The 20092-nt window shown below is 39.0% G+C and overlaps 1 protein-coding gene across 1 annotated transcript; it reads right to left on the bottom strand.

Moving 5' to 3' along the window:
- Nucleotides 1-2695: 2695 nt before the first annotated feature.
- LOC133123742 (activin receptor type-1C-like) lies at nt 2696-11921 on the bottom strand. Its single transcript, XM_061234244.1, has 8 exons — nt 11761-11921; nt 9350-9582; nt 8279-8509; nt 5799-5966; nt 4689-4845; nt 4206-4330; nt 3414-3544; nt 2696-3228 (listed from the first exon to the last, which is right to left on the bottom strand). Exons 1-8 carry the CDS (start codon nt 11904-11906, stop codon nt 3082-3084), a joined length of 1338 nt encoding a protein of 445 aa, XP_061090228.1. The 5' UTR covers nt 11907-11921; the 3' UTR covers nt 2696-3081.
- Between the last annotated feature and the right edge of the window lie 8171 nt (nt 11922-20092).

Below are 20092 nucleotides of genomic sequence, written 5' to 3'. Positions count from 1 at the left end.
TTCTGATATCACACAGGATATCACAAGTATTGGTGCATGGAGGGGTGGTGCAGGGTAGGGTCAAAAACTAAACTAAAATGAAAACTAAAACTAATAATACTAACTAAATAGAAATGGGTGTCCTAAAACTAAAATAAAAATGGCCAACTAAAATCATCCTGCTGCAGACTAAACAATTTGGACATGGGAGTCATAGGCATATACATGCACACTGTTTACACCTTGTACAGTTTATTAACTACAATCAAGAATACTTCTGCTATATCACACTGTATAATAAAGCATTACAGTACAATATATACGTACAATATTTAAATATAAATTTAAAAGCACAGAGGGCAATTGTTATTATAGTACATCAAGTGATGGCAAATGCAAAGGGTATGCAATCCATTTGGAAGGCACCGCGTGCACAATGAGGTAATGTCTTTAGTGTTATTGTGAAAAGTCCTTGCTATTTACATGACCAGCAGTGTCATGTAGTGTCAAGGGGTACCAACTGAAATAAATGAATACTTTGGGAAAATGGTCTCATCTGCAAAAACATCCATTCAGTATATTCCAGTATATTCATGTTATGAATTTTTATTTACTGCTAAAAATGATCATTTATCAATTTTCTCCTTCTCACCCCTACGCTATGGTGGTGAATGCAGATTGGTCAGGGGTGGATGATTAGTCACTTTAAAAAGACGTGGACACCAGTGCTTAGGTTAAAACCCAGCAAAGGGGACATGAAAGGAAATCCATCTGTCAGGTGGTTTGCAGAAGTGTACCCCTTATCATACCCCCAAGGGAGACTGTGTTTACGGTGCTGACAGGGAGTAAAAAAAATGTGATAAAGAGACAATCACTCAGCTTTCTCTGTGTAATGCTCCCACTACTACTGAATTGAAATAGCATTATATAAACCTTAGGATTTCCATAGAGTGTAATCATGTTTGGTGTTGTTGAAAAGCCATTGTCATGGGGAACAAATTGGTGTCATTGATGGTGTGGTACAGATCTTGGAACACCATTTAAAAGTGACACCATGCAAATGACCTATGAGTTATAAGCCAGCAGTGCTACAAAAGTTAACCTGGTTTGATAGGCTTACAGAGATAGTGCAAGCAGGATCATTATTTTTACAGCTGTTTTGTTGCGATTGTGTCTCCCTTTGATGACTGGCAAACTTTTCTTTGCTCTTATACAATCACTAGGTATGTATTAGACTTATACTGCAGTAGACTATCCACTTTAAATTATGATGCATTGTGTGTTCAGAGATGCTCTTCTGCACACCACTGTTGTAATGTGTGACAATTTGCATTACTGTCACCTTCCTGTCAGCTTTGACCAGTCTGGCCATTCTCCTCTGACATCTCTCATTAACAAGGTGTTTCTGTCTGCAGAACTGCTGCTCATTGGATTTTTCTGGGGGTCTTTTGCACCATTCTTTGCAAACTCTTGAGACTAGTGTGTGTGAAAATCCCAGGAGATACTCAAACCACCCTGTCTGCCAACAATCATTCCACAGTCAAAGTGACTTCGATCAAATTTTTTTCCCCCATTCTGATGGTTGAACATTAATTGAAGCTCCTCATCCGTATCTACATGATTGTATGCATTGCACTGCTGCCACACAATTGGCTGATTAGATAATCACATTAATAAGTAGGTGTAATAAAGTAAGTGCTTGGTGAGTGTATATAAGGGGTGACTCATGAACACAATCTCATGTATAGCCATTCCACTACATTCACATTTTGCACCATTGTATATTGCCATTTATTGTACATTGTTGTACAATAAATTGCATACACTTCAACTTGCCGTTTCTCTTTGATTCTTGCCACTGCAATCCTAGTGGTTTTAAAGGAGCACTGTCACACTGGTTTCAGTTGAGATTATTTGGATTAAATGCTTAAATTGTGTGTGTACCCCTTTTTAAAATCACCGTCAGTGTAGCCATTTCCGAAATATGCGGCAAAACTTCCAAGGGCAAACATGTCCAGGAACGTCGCTGGACGTGTTTGACTTGGCTCTCTAGCCTGTGTTTCCCAGAAGGTAATGGGTGCTCAAACTCCACTGAACGCAGAGACTGGTTTATGGGCGGCCACCCATCCAGGAGATCACATGACACTCCCACAAAAATGCAGTAATGCTAGAATACGAATATCACATGGCTTGGCTAGCCTCAGCGATATGACGGACAGCTCTGCCTTTGCCGAGTTAGAGGATGACCTTATCGATGTTGATGAAGAAATACAAGCATACAGAATTGAACCAGAGGAAGAATTGCGTGAGCTGCCAAGAGAGGCAGACAACACAGGCGAAGCTAACACAGAACAGAGAAGTGGGAACAGAAATTGGTGTCAGTGTGGGAACTGTGAACCCATGCCTAATGTTACCAAGATGGAGAGCCTTTGCTGCTGTGAATGGGATAGAGGGCAACGGCTGTTGGCACAAACCAGAGTTTGCATCACTGCCAATAATAACTTTGAACCCTTGCTACATCCTGCAGTACTTACCAACTTCTTCTGCAGCAATAGGAGGATTCATTGGAAGAAGTATCCGTTTTAGTTTTAGTTTTGAGAATAAACTTTCCTAATCAGATGTTCTTTGACAAGTGAATATGTGGAGTGAAATCCCCAAGGTTAATGTAAAAAAAAACTAAAAAACATCATGTTCGGCACAATAATTTCAGCTTCATTCATTCACAGGCATAAAGTATTTAGCTCTACCGATTGTGGGGAAATGTGGTAACCTCCACGGAACAGACCACAAATTTCCTGCACAGTCAGGCATAGCAGCAGGTGCAAAGTACAATCAATACACATATTTTTGAGCATTACATGAATGGCTTGCTGTACAGCTTCTCTAGCCACTTTTTGAGGTAGTGTGGAATCTATACAATATACCTGCATTTTCTTGGTCTCATATGACCATTATGGTGAGGATATGCATCCTAACAGTAACTTTTGCATCTGAATAACATCTCGTTTCTTTGGCATAGAAAGCCAAGCACTGCCACTGCAGGGCACTTACTGTTCATGGTTGAAGGTCCACAATTGAGGTCTGGAACCAGAACCTTTACATTCATGTTAGCCGAGAGGCCAGCGAGTCTTTGCCATTCATGATGATGGTCATCTGGGAGACGGTTTTCTTTATCCGTAGTGCAGTGAGGCGAGCAGCAGCATTGGCATACCAGCACTCACGCATTATTTTACCCATCACCCTCAGTGCCTGCCAGATACACAGAAACATATAGAAAAGGAGAAAGCCCACTACAGACCTACCCCTGTTACATAGTCCATATTTTGGCTGCCATGGTTTTCATTATGTATGTATATAGTTAATTTGCTCATTGTAACAGCTGGACAGAGGAACATTTCCTAAGTAATTCCCCTGCCCCCTCCCACCTTTCATACCTCACAGCTTTGCCATTGGTTGGGAATGCTGGGTCTCAATTTTTGGTCACAGACAATCCTTTTCATGTCTTCTGCTGATGGATCTGAAGCCACCATGTCATAGTAAGGCAGCTGATAATCTTCATAGATCCCTATATAAAAACAAATGTTTATCTTTTCATGAAAACTACAAGCAGCAAGCTGTATTATCAGAAATAACATACACTACAATCAAACTTACCAAGAAAGGGCCGGTCTGGGAGCAGGCTTTTGTTCCAACCAAGCAGTTCCACACCTGATTCTATTAATCAAGGTCCTTAGCAAAAACTATAATGGTTGATTAGTAGAAGCAGAGGTGTAACTGCTTTCTGGGAAAGATTGAGTATCCCCGCTATACTTGATCACAAAGTGATTTACAATAAAGTGTGATTCACAACAATTCATTTGAATGCCCTCCATTGATTTAGGAGGGCACATACTGTGCCAGTATCCCTGCCCTCTGAAATGCATGCAGTCAACTGCCAGCCTTTTCTCAGTAATTACCCAGATGAGCTTCCCAGGTATTGCTCTCGATAACAACACAGTTGTTGCAGGTAGACTGAGTCCCTGATTGACCTGGAGAGTGGCCATTGCTCAATGAAAGCAAAGCCTCAGCCCTTCATGCCTTGCATTCCTGTCACAGTGGGTCACATTGAGAATAGTACTTCCCCACTAATCCCCTCATAATGCTGTAATGAATTCATTTAGCATTATAATCAAGTGCTTCACTCCCCATATACAGGTATTTGTACTAAGGTGTCCAAACTACAGTACCTGTCACAGGGCACCTCCATGCCATTTCCCAGAACACTAAGCCCAAGGAGTAGATGTCAGCCCTCTTGAACGACTCAAACGTGTTTATGTTGATTGTGTCGTCCAGGACCTCTGGAGCCATATACCTGCAGACAGAAGGTTAATTAAGCTCCCGATTACCCGTGTTTTTGTGATTGATAGTGAACAGTGACCCACCACTGCAAGGAATTGTAGAGAGGGCATGACTGGTTACTTGTTATTCTGGTTACAGCCATACAAAAACATTATTTGTTATAATTAAAAAATGAAAACAGCATATGCAGTTAATGATGCCATGAGGAAAATGCAGTTTTTCAGAGTTTAAAAGCACACTGGATGGTTGCAAGAGAAAACTGGAAAATGTAACCTGTTTCAGATCACAAACAGTCACTGACATACATACTGTCCAGTTCATTCACACATATGCACCCTGATTGTCTTTGGCCGATGAGGCACTGTTCTTACCTCTTTGTTCCCACTCTGTGATTGGATGGAATATTTGTAGTGCTGGTGACTGAATCATGCTTCACCGCCAGGCCCAGGTCAGCAATGACAGCAGTACCATTCTTCTTCACCAAAATATTCTTCGATTTTAAATCTCTATGAGCAATGGCAGGCTTTCCTGTCACACAGGGAAAATAATACATTCCCTCTTGATATTTTCTTGGTTTTCTTTTAAAATATAGATATACTTTTCTTGTTCTACATCATTGGCTGTGTTAGACATGAGGATGTTGCCAACTTGAGTGCACATTGCCCTTAAAGCAAATGTGGACATACCAAATACTAATAAATTCTGAAATTAATGTAATTTTTTCAAAGATTCAACTTTTCACTCAAATTATAATCAAATATAATTAGTAATGAAAAAGTTTGCATTCAATTAAAAAGAATGCAAAATAGAAGCATTTTCAGACTTTTGGATCCCACTGTATATAATGTAATTATTATGAATTCATATATTCATAATAATTACAAGATCTATTATAGAGTATTCATCAATATTATATAGTATTTGTTATATAACTTTGGATGAGGTCAGGTATCTGTGATTTCTGTGATTTTTAGTGGGGTCTTTTTTACTTTGACCTATAAATATAGAAAAATGATCGTAGACAGTATAGCTGAATAAGAAAGCGATATTTCTAATTAAGACCCAATTCAAATTTCAGATTTACCTGTCTGGGACTACTCTTGAGAAGAATTGCATTTTTATGCCTACCTAATCACAATACATTTCTGTTACTCAGACTTTCTGTTACTCATCACTTTTACTACTCCTGATTAGCAGTACAAAACCTGACAATATAATTATCTGCCAGCAAAACTGTCTTTTCTGTCATGGTTAAAACAGATAAATAACAAAGCTGTTCATTCTTGGAAATGCACAAACATCAAATGCAAAGGGTTCACATATGTGCAAGCTTGCTAACACCTGTGACTACCTCAGTAGTAAGTCTACAAAGTGCCCAAGCTTGCCATACACAGTCATGGTTCAACAAGGGCAACATTTTTAGTTTATTTTCAATAGTAAAGGGGTGACACAATTTTGAGTTGACTGAGGGTGAGCCTCACCCTGAGAACCGATGATTTCCATGTGTAGGTGAGCGAGTCCACTGGCTATAGAGACGGCAAGGATGACCATCCCCTCCACAGAGACTGTGTACCTGTTCAGGTAGTCAAACATGGATCCATGCTCATGGTATTCTGACACCAGCCAAAGCTGAGTCCATGACCCGTTGTCTGCAACAGAGAGGGAAACCATTTTCTTGCCATGTTAAAGAGTACCATTTCTTTTCAGGTTGAGTAGCAGAATGCTTTAGTTCAGAGGTTCTACTAACCAGGGGAGACTTGCTGTTTGGGGAGTGTCCATCATGTTTTGGAATGAGCTAAATGTGCAGTTTGAGATTTAAAGATGTGTTTTCATTGACATTACATTACATTACATTACATTATTGGCATTTGGCAGACGCTCTTATCCAGAGCGACGTACAACAAAGTGCATACCCATAACCAGGGATAAGTTCGCTGAAAGACCCTAGAGGTAAGTACAATTTCAACTGCTACCTGTACAACAAAGATAAGGACAAGGGCCATTTTTTTTTTTTTTTTTTTTTTTTGAACAAACAAACAAACAAACAGAGCAAAAGTTACCAAAGTTAACTATCCAAACACTGCTTACCTAGCCAACTAAAAATACCGATACACAAAGCAAGTCACAGAGACAACAATTAAGGTTCACAGGGAGGTAGGGAGGGATGGGGAGAGGTGCTGCTTGAAGAGGTGTGTCTTCAGCTTGCGCTTGAAGGTGGGGAGAGATTCTATAGTTCTGACCTCAACGGGGAGTTCGTTCCACCACCGTGGAGCCAGAACAGACAGTAGTCGTGAGCGTGAGGTGGAGGTTCTGAGAGGGGGAGGTGCCAAGCGGCCTGTGGAGGCTGAACGAAGAGGTCTGGCAGGGGTGTAGGGTCTGATGATTTTTTGCAGATAAGCTGGGGAAGACCCTTTAACTGCTTGGAAGGCTAGCACCAATGTTTTGAATTTGATGCGAGCCATGACAGGCAGCCAGTGGAGGGAAGTAAGCAGGGGGGTGACGTGTGAGTATTTGGGAAGGTTGAAGACCAGACGAGCTGCTGCATTCTGGATGAGTTGGAGGGGTCTGATGGCGGACGCTGGGAGGCCAGCCAAGAGGGAATTGCAGTAGTCCAGGCGGGACAGAACCATCGCTTGGACCAGGAGCTGTTGGGCATGTGAAAACAAATGAAGGCAGAGGAAATGGTTGTGCCATTACAGGCTAGGGTTGGAGGTCCATATTGGCGAGGCAACAATGGGCCAAGCCTCGCCGGGGAATGATAGGGAGTAAGTCAGCTCTGTTGTTTCATTGCTCTCTAGTGGCCATTCCTCGTCAGAACAGTTGCCTGTTGATACATGGGCTGATTTGCTGACCCCATAATACTCCTACAATATAATTGAAGGCGGGTCTGCAGTGTGGAATAGAAGGGAGAATAGTTATCAGAGCAGTGAGGTGTCTACACTATGGCACACTTCTCCTGAAGTTGGCTGGAAGGGTTGCTGGTAGGAGATCAGTTCAGTTTGGAATCAAAGATAAAAAAAGATCATTAAGGGTTACATACAGTACAGTACAGTAAATAACATTACAAATTGGGCTAAATGTGGAACAATGGTCAAAATATCTTTTGTATTTAGTTATAGCTTTTTCACACTGATAAATATGATAATGTAAAAATAATTTAAAATGAATAATATAAACATAATATAAAGAAATATAAAAATAACAAAACAGATATTTTATGAACCATTTTTCAAACATGCATTTTAATGGATTTCTGATGTGACTTGTATGTATATGTTCCTGCAAATTGAGGTACTGTTTCAAAACAGTATTAACATATGTAGGCCTGGATTTTTACTAGTATTTCAAGTCTGGATACCATACACCAAGTCATGCTGATGTAGTAAGCCATGAAAAAAAAAAGCCAACCTGCACAATTTAGCTTTTTTTGAATGATCATAACTTTTTGGCTGAGTAGTATTATGAAAATCAGTTGAAAATAGACAGAATCAAAATCAGCACTAACCCCAACTTCCACTTGCAAGCAACTTGCGACCCCACTTCTTTTTTTTCTTTTTTTTATGAGTCAATATCTCGAGAAGCACACATCCAATGAGGCTAATGTTTTGCCTGTTCACACATTTACACAAAGTTGGCAAAATTTCACGGCATTAACCAATGTGACTTCAAACCTCACATGTGACATGAAATAGCATAGGTTACCTTTTCCCCCTGTCATCTTATAAGTGGGAACTATTATAGTTCACATGTGTACTCTTCACATGTTGGGTGTTCACAAGTGGTTTTTGAACACATGTTATTTTGTAAGGGCAGTCTATGTTAGTTTGATTGCATCTAACCCACAGTTTCTGAAAATGTATGGGTCATTTATGGAGAAAAAAAAATCTACTTAGGCCTAGACTAGGTCTGTGTGGAATGAACAGGCCATGGCCATGGTTTTGATCATGCTGAAGAAGAGTACCTTTATTGTCAGCAGCAATGAAGCCCAGAAGGTTTTCGTGTCTGAGCATGATGGTCTGGTACATCTCCACTTCCCGGAACCAGGACCTCTCGTCCCGCGACCAAAATATCTTCACCGCCACATCCTCTCCCCTCCACTTCCCCCGCCACACCTCCCCAAACCGGCCTTTCCCGATGCTCTCCTGCAGGACAATCGTCCTGGCTATTGTCCTCTGGACAAGCAGTGGAAGTCCTGATGGAGATAAAAGGGACATCAATGATCTAATTAGCCTGATAAAACCAGGTATCAGGAATCTGAAGGGTGATTCAGACCTTTTAGGCTTATCTATATGAAAATTACACCATGGAAAAAAATAATAGTCCGGACAGAATGTTCCAGCTCATGGTCCACCACCACAAAATAAAACTATTTGAGAACTCAAGGATCAGAACCTTCACATAACTAATTACAGACTAAAATGACTACTGTCCTTGCTGAAGTGTTGCACTAGTGTGGAAAATGGTCAATTTCTTGCAGGTGAGTGGCTCGGAGGAGAGCATATATTTCCCTGGCAGAGTGAGGCAGCAAAGTGGGGAAAGTGGCAATTCCAAATTTGGAAATAAAAAGGGACTAAAAGGTTTTGAAAAAACTTTGGGTGGCTCAGGCTGTAAAGATGCTTGTTCTCAGCAAAAGTGTGAGCCCTGTGACTGGGTGTTTGAGTCTCGGTCATGCCAGCTATGGCTGGAGGTCCGCATTGGCGAGGAAACAATTGGCTCAGCCTCGTCAGGGAATGACAGAGCCTAAGGTCCTTGCTCACACAAACTAATTACGCTGACCTCATTCTCCAGTGACATGGCCAGTATGGGATTGGTGGTGCGTCTGCCATGTGGGAAATAGCGAGAAAAGGCATCACATGAATCAGAGGAGTCACGTTTCTGCCATCTTCTCCTCATGTTGGTAGGAACGGCTGCTGAAGAGATGAAGATCAGGGGTTCAGAAAATCAGGACAAAATTGGGGAATAAAAATATAGAAATAAAACAAAATCACTACTTCACCTGAGATACCATGTCATGATCTTATGAGGTCCATACCAGATCCAGACCCCGAGGTGCTCATGTCAAATATGAGTTCTTTGAGACGCTTGTCAGGGGACATCTGGTCATCCAAAGGCTCCTCCATTTCACTTGTGTTGGCTGTCCTGTAGATACAGTGCTGTCCATGCAGAGTGTGGACCCACAGTAGGACGCTGACACACAACAGGCAAACAGGCACCAGGATCACCATCACCAGCTCCAGGTTGCTCCAGCTGTTTCCCCCTGTTGGCCTCTCTGATTACACAGTGCAAGCAGGGGAAAGACTATTAACTTGGGGCCCATTTACTTTTTTTTAATGTAAACTTTATTGTACCTTTCAATTCTGGTCAGTATACATAGAGTTATTCATTATACATTATACTAAATACTATATTATTGCGAAAAAGGCTGCATAAAATAAACAACATGGATAATGATCTATATGTTATGTTCAAACATAGGGGAAAATTATATACTTTTATTTCAATATATTTACTTTCATGTCTCAATGTTTTCTATTGATGTCTTTTTTTTTATTTATCTTAAAACCACAGGTGCCAAAATTATTGGCACCCCCTAACAATTTTTGTAAATGAAATCAAACAAAGTGAAATAGGCAATACACTTTTACTTTCATTTAGGTAGTCTCAGTTTTAAGGAATTATATTCTGTCATTCCATCACTTCCTGTTTCACGAGAGTATGAAATTAGGTAACAAGCACGCAAAATCCCTTTGTCAACCATCAGCATGGGAAAAGCCAAAGAACTCTCAATTTAGAAGACATAGATGGTAATTGAAGACATCACAAGTCGGGTAATGGGTACAAAAAAAACAAAAAAAAAACAGTTAAACATAACATTAATTAGGTAATAATAATAAAAAATGTAAATCGAATGGTTGCAAACCATTGAGCTCATCTGGAACATTCTCCTTCTGGCACCGGAAAAGAAGCATGTGCAAAGCACACACAGAAACATGTCATTTCATCGACGTTTCCCCACTGCACAATAGATTGAAGTGACAAAAAGTGTGCTGAACCTTGCAGAAGCATACAAGGTCAATCGTCTTGTGAAAGCAAAGCTATTATCATTCATCATTTACAAGAGTTTCTAAAACCACTGGTCATCGACAACCAAGCATATTGACAGGACTGAAACTGACAAAGCTGAAATGCACTGACTATAATACTGCAAAAATGAGAGTTCAAGCGATAAAATAAAAATAAATAAATGGAATTGACTATGATTATTTTACACATTACACTTTAGCAATTTCATTTATGAAAGTCAGGCCATTATATGCCTGTTGTACTGTGTGAGCAGCACATTTTTTTGGCATAATACTAATTTAATGTTTAAATATCATCTGCCAGTCCTGCCTTGGATGGAGTTGCATTTCAGTGAGGGTGTGGGGCAGCAGAGGGAAGATTCCAGGACACAGAATATACTGTAGTCCAGTCACACCTGCTATTCCTAACAGGGAATTAGATGTTAAAGACTTGTGACTGTTTGTATAAACACACATTCACTAACTTATCACTTTATTAGGCACACCTGAACACCTAATTATTCATGCAATTATCTAATCAGCCAATTGTGTGGTAGCAGTGCAATGCATACAAGTATGCAGATAAGGGTCAGGAGCTTCAGTTAATGTTCACATCAACCATCAGAATGGGGGGAAAAGTGACTTTGACCTTGGAATGATTGTTGGTGGCAGACAGGGTGGTCTGAGTATCTCAGAAACACAACACAACAGTTTGCAGAGAAAGGTGTGAAAAACTAAAAAACATCCAATGAGCAGTAGTTCTGTGGGCAGAAACTCCTTGTTAATGAGAGAAGTCAGAGGAGAATGGGAATGATGTTGATGGGTCATAGAAGTCATAGCATGCAAAGAATATGCAACCAAATACAAAACATTTGATATTATGTTAATTTGTCTCAAACATTGAAATGGGAGACTATAAAAGTGCTGTAATTACTACATGGTCAAACCAAAAAATATAAAAATACCCTTTAATAAAAGCTCTGAGTCTGCACTTTGACCATGTAAATATTGTTTGATTGCAGAGAGAGGGTGACCCCAGACCTTTGAACGGTAGTGTATAACTTGAAGGGATTGAGCTGTTGCCTGCAAGGACATAGTAGCATTGTAGCATTGAGCATTGTTCAATCAGCACATACTCCAGCCACCAACCAAGGCAATGAACATCTACAATGGAAATTCTAATTTGACCAGCTCCACTACAGGACTCCTGCATTACACAATTCTTACAAATAAACACTTCAAAACACCATCACATAAAATACAATGTTTGTCTGGAGTTTCCTTCTTTGGAAACTTTATAGAGTGAAAAGAAAACCAAAAAACATTTAAAAGTATGCATTGTCTTTGCAGGGCTCATTTGTTTGGTACTCTACCTGGGGACAGATGAAGCGTCGCGTTGTTGCAGAAGTCGGTGAAACAGCAGTTCCTCTTGGAGACGTTCCGCGAGCTATAGCAGAAGACCTGGCCCTTCATCTGGGAGGGAGACAGGCAGGACTTGACCGCCTCCTCTTTCCCTTCAATCAGCATCACAGAGTTCCAGCAGGCTCCTTCCGCCCCTGTCTCACAGGTCTTATTGGTACACAACTGGCACACACACTTCAGACCTGAACACAGGGGAGAGAATGTGGAATCAAAAACAATGTTGTCGGAAAACAACTGCCAGCAACATTTTGGCACTGAATGCCTCATCTACCATCAAAGAAGTTGTGTGACTGATGTATAGAGGACTTAAAAGCACAACATAAAAAGACAAAAAAAGACATAAAAGCCGAAAAAGAAAAAAGCTATATCATATTGTGTTTTCTGTGATCCTGCCACTAAGCCTTTTAGACAGACAACTACCCTTCCAAAACTACTAACACTATTAATTGAGAAAAAACTAGAAATTATTTTGATTTAAGTTTTTCAATCTGTAAAAAAATCTATGCTTGGATTGCACAAAGATTTATAGTGATTTTCATGGACATTCTGCGCCTCTAGCCTAGTTGACATGTCTGGATTTTCCTTCTTTCCTTTTCCTTCTCCACAAAACAGGACTAAAGAGGACTTAAAAACAAGATATATAAAAGCCGGGAATAGCATAAAAATCATGGGAAAATTAAATCAGGTTTGCAGTGTCACAGTAGATTATGGGATTCAAAATAAAACCTTTCCCATAAAAATATTTCTGGCAGATTTCCTGAGAATTCAAACATGTAATGGATTTTATTTTGGATAGGATTTTGCACCTCAAGATATCTTAGAACCTACAGTATACTGATGAAAAGATTAATTCAGAGTAATTCATTGCTTTGTGTATTTGTAGCTCTTTATTTTCATTATTTAGGTATACAGTGCCTTCAAAAAGTATTGGAACAGCAAGGTCAATTTTTGCTATCCACTGAAGACAATTGAGTTAGAGGTCAAAGGATGTACATGAGATGACAGAACCGAATTACAGCTTTTCTGTCCTGGTATCTTTATCTAGATATTAAAGAACTTAGAACATATCACCATTTGTATCACACCACCCAATTTGTAGGTGAGCAAAAGTATTGGAACAGGTATTTCACACTTTTGGTTTTAGCCTTGGGTTTTGCCTGTGAAGACTGCATTTGTTTTAGAAAAGATTAACCAAGATGAAGACCAGAGAGCTGTCTTTGGGAGAAAAGCAAGCCACTTTGAAACTTAAATCGATAGCACCATTGCACAAGCATTGGGGATAGCAACTTGGAATCTCCTGAAAAAGAAATAAACCACTGGCGTACTGAGCAACAGACATCGAACAGGTTGACCAAGGATTCGACACACCCGATTTTGCCGTGCTAACTCATTAATCCAACTTCATGGTACACCCCCTGGACAACTGGCTAGCACATAACTGGAATTATTGTCAGATTCAGCTAAAATGTACAGCTAGCTAGCTATGAACAAAGTAAATGCATAGCCTGCTTAGCTTTAGGCTTAGATTGTAGAAAATTTTACATTTGAGACTGGGTTATTGCGAAAAATACACACAGAATTTTGATACGTGTTTTTCCTCTTCATATACAAATATGTATGCATTTGTACAAATCAGAAGACACAAGACAAACACGTACATAAAACACCTTTGTGAATCCTCTCTTATTTGCAGATCATGTTACAAGCATAATAATATAATATAATAATATTGAGAGCAAGTGAAAAGCAGTGTTAGCTGATCACAAAATTTTATCAGGTGTGCTTGTGCGTACATTTACGCTGAGCCCAGTGATAAGGCCAACTCTTCAAACACAGTTGTGCTTAATGAGCCACATTTGTGATAGCCTCTACTTTGTTGTCCCTCAATTAGCCAGGTTTTTTCATTATTTACACATCTGTTAGCATTAGCTACAGTGCAGTCCATACATTTTTTGGCTCAGCATTCCAGTACATTCGAAATTAAGCAATGAATATGAGGTTAAAGTGCAGACTGTAATTTGAGAGTGTTTACATCCATATTGGGTGATTTGTGTAGGAATTGCATAACTTTTTTAGTCCCATTTTAGGGGACCAAAAGTAATTGGACAGTTGGCTTCTCACCTGTTTCTGATTAGTTAGGTGTATTCTGTCACCTTTTTAGTGCAGTTATAGTGCAGTTATAAGAAAGCTTTAACCTCCTGAGACCCACTGGGTCCCCAGCGGGCAATAATGCATTCCTAATACTCTCCTAATGAAACCATTGTTTCTTAACGCAATTTCGATCCAAAAAATGCATTTAAAAGTTAAGATTATCATGGAGATTATGGTTATACTATCACATTTTTTCAAGCAAGCCAGTCCTTTCGGCATGTAAAAGGGGGTGGGGTTTACCATACATCTACCAATGTAAAACAAAGCTACATCGATCTATAACTCTGTAGATCTATAACATCTACAGAGGCTAGATGCAAGATGCAAACCACTTGCTGCACAAACAGGATGGCCAGGTTACAGTTTGCTAAGTATCTAAAAGAGCCTACAGAGTTCTGAAAAAAGGTTATGCAAACAGATGAGACCAAGATTGACTTGTATCAGAGTGATGGCAAGAGCCAAGTGTAGAGGATATAAGAAACTGCTCAAGAATCAAAGCCCCCCCCAAAAAAATGTTGGTGGGGGTGTTTTAGTTTGGACATGCATAGCTATGACAGTTGCTGGCTCACTTACCTTCATTGATAATGTAACTGCTGATAGCACCAGTGTACAGTGATAATTCTGTAAGTGTACTATGTAAGTGTACAGGATTATCTGTAAGTGTACAGAATTACCGTATCTGCTAAAGTTCAATCAAATGCCTCCAAACTCAATGGATAGTGCTTCATCCCACAGGAAGGCAATGATCCCAAACACACCAGTGCTGTCTTTCCTCTTTGTTTTTTTCCCCCCAGTTTCATAATGGTTAAACCAAGACTAGATACTAATAGCTTTCTTATACCGACACTAAGGAAGCAATTGAATGCACCTGAATCAGAAACAGCTGAGAAGCCAACTATTCACTTACTTTTGGTCCCATAAAATGGGGGGGGGACTATGTGTACAAAGGAATGCAATTCCTACACAGATCATACAACATAGAGGTAAATACCCTCAAATTATAGGTGACAGTCTGCACTTTAACTTCATATTCATTGTGTCATTTCAAATCAATTTTCCAAAAGAACAGAAATTGTAACTCTGTCCAAATATGTACAAACTGCACTGTATCTACTACTTATGTATCCTTCTAGACAGCACCTTTTAATGGTCTCAGTCCACATTTAAAATGATCATTTTGGACATAATATTAAAACAAATTATCTATTTGTGTTCTGCTGTCAAATCTGTGCAAAATGTAAATAATATTTTGCATTATGTGCCAAGTTAATGTGGAATATGACCTTGGACCATGGCCAACCATACCTAATATGGCCATAAAGTGTTTTCTTGCTTACATTTTGTCCCATAAAAAAGTATTGCATCATCAGGATGAAGCTTTGAAAATTTTGAGTCCATATACATTTCCTTTATGAAATTCATACCTTGTAGACCTAGGTAGTTCATATTATTATTAGTCATATTATTGATCATATGTGTACTACTACACACAATAAGCATCAATTATGAAAACCTTTTCTGCCAAAACAAAATAATAAAAAGTATATAACAGTAAACAATGCAACGTGATTAACCTTAAGCGAATGGGAAGCAATGGGAGGCTATGTAGTTCCTCTGTGGTTCACCTGATATGGATGTTAACACCTCCAAATTAAAGCTGACAGTCTGCAATTTAACCACATTATGTATTTTTTTCATTTAATAGTTCTAATCATATCATTGATAATATATGCACTGCTGTAGGTGCTTGCAGCTTGCTTGAGTTCCAAAATACGCTGAGCACTATTCATAGTGCAATTATTTTCCCATTGTAAGCCTGAAGGCTGCAGTCAAATGCATCCAATTGCTAATTAGGTTGTATTGTCTGCACTGCTATGCGCATTATGATCATGTCCTGTTTGTGCTTTCTTTATGTAGCTTTTAAAGGGTCCACTGGCCATATTAATACATGTTGGCATGTACATGATCATGCAAATTAGTCAATTGGCCAAAGAGATATCATTTCAGTGTTTTTAAATAAAATTCTAAATAGCTGATAGCTACCTGATGCGCTTTAACGGTCCAATTTCTGTTCATAGTGAGGGGAGGAATCTCGAGACATTAGTCCTGTCTCTCTATTTTTATTGATTTGTTCCAATTTTGAATATTTGTTTGATCACTATAGTGCCACCAACTGGCCAATCAGTGCAATTTTAATGTAGATCTTAGGGGCCATCAGCCTTAACAGTCATTATGAATACAAACATATACTATAAGCCTTTAAGCTGAAAGCCTGTGGCGATAATAATAATAATCATAATAATAATAATAATAATAATAATAATAATAATAATAATAATAATAGCGAATAATAATAATAATAATAATAATAATAATAATAATAATAATAATAACCTGAAATACAAATACAAGTGGCTTCCAGCTGCTTCACTGCTTGAACCCCTAATAATACCAAGCAATACAATAGGGTGCCTCGCTCCTTCAATATATTTCATAATAATAATAATAATAATAATAATAATAATGAATAGAAATGTATTAACATCAAATGCAGGGTGGGGGCCGTGTGAACAAAGTAAGAAGATTATCTTTGATGTAGCAATACGTAAAAAAGCGAATGATTAGTCGGAATATTTGAAAACATTCCTCAATCATATTTACGATATTCACAACAAGAAAAAGTATGCCTAAGCATCAATTAGACAAGTTAGACGAGAAATAAAACAGGCCTACCTGTACCGAGTTGTGCGACCAAAATAATTATCACCGCCGTCCCAACAGTTGGTAAACAGGGACACGTCATGGCCGGAGATGTTTGACAAAAGATACACTTTAATAAACGATTTTCCCAGGCAAATTCACTTGGCCGTGCTTTCTCTCAAGTCCAACAGGCGCACTTTGCATTGTTTCTATGCTGTCAAAAGACTGAACGGGTAAAAGAAGAGGTACCCCGCCCCCGCTGAGTGACAGTAAAGGAGATTAATGTGAGCTGCGTAGGAAGGCGGGAGATCACCGTCCGTGTAATTGTTTCCGACTCCGTTTATTCAAGGTGTATAGATAGACGTCCTTGAGTGCTTCTGCTTTTCGTGAAGCATCAACTTAGGTATTTCTCTTAGATACGAGAAACAACACAAAGGACTAAATCATATTTATCTCACTATTATCAACAGCAACATGACCAGAATGTAACATAATAAAGATTACGGGACAGTGGGAAAGCTATATACAGTTAGTGAGCAATTTATTAGGAATTTATTAGACTTATTTTTTAGATTTACTGGTCTACTGTAGACTATCCTCTTAAGAGGGTTGATGCTTTGTGTGTCCATAGATACTCTTCCTCATGCCATTGTGTGATTATTTGCGTTGCTGTCACCTTCCTATCAGTTTGGACCAGTCTAGCCCGTCTAGACTTCTCTCATGAGCATGTTTTTTTTGCCCACGGAACAGCTGCTCACTGAATGATTTTTTGCACCATTCTCTGAAAACTCTAGAGACTGCGTGAAAATGACAGGAGAGCAGCACTTTCTTAGGTACTCAAAACACCCTGTCTGGCACCAACAATTATTCCATGGTCAAAGTCACTTAGATTCTTCCCCATTCTGACATTTAGTCTGAACAACAGACATCAGGTCTACCTAATAAATTGCTCACTGAGTGTATATTCACAGGTTTCTTATATTCAGGATATCAAATAAACTACTTCCATGTGCCCTGGCATACATGATAGCCCATTACAGATGAAATATTTTGAAATGTTGTGACACATAAGAGTTGAAAATCGTTAAATAGGTCTTGATATCTCAAATTATAGCAAGCACTTTTGATTCAAAAATGAAGATTGAGTTTGTCAGCAATTCATTTTTTTCTAGCATGCATATTCTTATTTGCATGAATTAATTACAGACAGTATTTGAATAAACTGCATGCAGATTCTTGTTTGCATGAATTAATTACAGACAGTATGTGAATAAACATAAATAGGCTACCCCCAAGTAAACTATTAGTCTGTGATTAGAGGAACATCCAGCTGCATGGTTTGTTTAAATTAATTTTAATATATTCCTTTATTCACTTTCCACAGCGACTTTCAAGACAAACATGGGGATAAAACCGATCACAACCAACAGGAACACAGACAATATTCATCAAACCCTGCCAAAACAAAACAACCAAAACAAAAGTATGTAGCCGCAAACAATGCCTGATGATTAACCAGAAGGGTAACACACTGATGCTAATGGGAAGTCTAATGGTAAATGGTTGGCATTTATATAGCGCCTTTATCCAAAGCGCTGTACAATTGATGCTTTTCATTCACCCATTCATACACACATACACACATACACACATGCCATGCAAGGCAGCTCGTCAGGAGCATTTGGGGGTTAGGTGTCTTGCTCAGGGACACTTCGACACAGCCCGGGCGGGGGATCGAACCGGCAACCCTCCAACTGCCAGACGACTGCTCTTACTGCCCGAGCCATGTCGCCCCACAATAAATAATAGAACTACAGAACAGCAAGAATGCCACAAATTGTAGAATTAGCATAGTGGTCAATTATGATCTAATTATGATTCATGATTAAGTTGTACCATACTGATCATGTTGACAAACAATGATCTGAAAGAGGGGTGGCCAACCCTGGTTCTGGAGAGGCGCAGGGTGTGCTGGCTTTCATTGTTACTCAGCAGTTAATTGATCAATTAAAGCAGCACAAACTGCAACCTCAAAAGGTCAGTATGCCATACATACAGTTTTAGTTTAGGCTACGGGACTATGGTGCCAGAGAGAAAGTTCCCCTGAATCAAGAAACATTCAGAGTAACATACAGGCTACTGCAAAAAATGTAAATGTATTTGTAACAATTAATTAAATAATCCATGTGTGTAAATACAGAAGGCAACATTAAAATTTGAATCACAGTATGTAGACTGGGGCACACTTACACCTTTCGCAAACACGCTTCATCATGATCTTTCATCATGGACCTTGCATTTTGCAGATATATTTATGTCTGAAAAATTGCCAACTTGAATTTGGTATTGATTTAAGGATTCCTCACAACCAAGACATCTCCCAAATCTCTGTGTGGGCACAAATACTAGGCAGTCAGATTACATATCAATAATCTGGAAGGGGGACCAGACAAGCATATTTACACATCTGAAAATGGTATGCTGTATTTACAGATCATATAAAATGTCCATAGTTATCAATGTACAAAATAATGGAAATAAGTGGAAATAATCTTACTCTTTGCATAAAATCAAGCTGAAAATGACTTGGTTCAAATTTGTAAACCAACATGGGAGTGACGTAGTGTTGTAAAGACGGCGGGTAAAAGGAAAAAAGGATAGATGGCAGTGCACTACCTGGGAGTATGATACTTACGCATACTTGTTTCAGTATGCAGTTGCATAAGCTACAGACAAGCTCATCTGCTGCAATAATAATGTGATGAACAGTTTAAGAGACAGAACTTGGCATTTAGTTTGAACAAATTACCCACAAAATCACAATCTTCGTGTATTATCATCTTGATTGAATTGCACTCATATCTTTATCAATGTGATATAATTTGTGATTAAATAAGTTGTAATGATATGAAAATCATGTGCTATTAATAATTAATTTATACCATATATATATATATATAAAATATCCCCGTGTCCATATCCGACTAGGGATGAATTTCATTTGAGGGAATGAAGAATAAAGAGTCCCATTTTGCCAGTCGTCTTGCATTAGTCTGCTCAAATTGATTGGTGTTTTTGAGCAACATCACTTCAAGACTAGTCGCCATCGCTCTGCACTCCAGCAATTACACAGTTAAAATAAAATAATCACTATGTGGTTAAAGGTACAATAGGTAATTTTGGTCCAGAGAGGAATAGCAGCAACAAACACCTTCAAACCACAACACTGTTTATCCCTCCCCCTTCTCTGTAAACGCGCTGACATTGAAGCCATTGGCTGTGGCAATTAGAATCAATTTTCAACCAATGAGCTTGAATTATTGTACAGTTATGCAATGTTTCGGTACCACGTTGTACCCTCAAGTGTATATTTTAAAACCTGAATTTAATGACTATAAACACAGGCAGGGGGTGAGTCAACATGTCAGTGAGCCTTTTTC

The sequence above is a fragment of the Conger conger genome, chromosome 3, assembly GCF_963514075.1.
Source record: "Conger conger chromosome 3, fConCon1.1, whole genome shotgun sequence".
Taxonomy (NCBI): Eukaryota; Metazoa; Chordata; class Actinopteri; order Anguilliformes; family Congridae; genus Conger; species Conger conger.
This window is presented reverse-complemented; position numbering and strand designations above follow the sequence as displayed.

What these genes read in the sequence shown, in the direction of transcription:
- LOC133123742 (XM_061234244.1), bottom strand. Translation starts at nt 11,906, where the DNA reads ATGCTGATTGAAGGGAAAGAGGAGGCGGTCAAGTCCTGCCTGTCTCCC. An exon ending in CACAGAGTGGGAACAAAGAG is followed by an intron (nt 4,331 to 4,688) that starts GTAAGAACAGTG and finishes TTCTGTCTGCAG; the next exon opens with GTATATGGCTCCAGAGGTCC. An exon ending in ACCAATGGCAAAGCTGTGAG is followed by an intron (nt 3,229 to 3,413) that starts GTATGAAAGGTG and finishes TGTATCTGGCAG; the next exon opens with GCACTGAGGGTGATGGGTAA.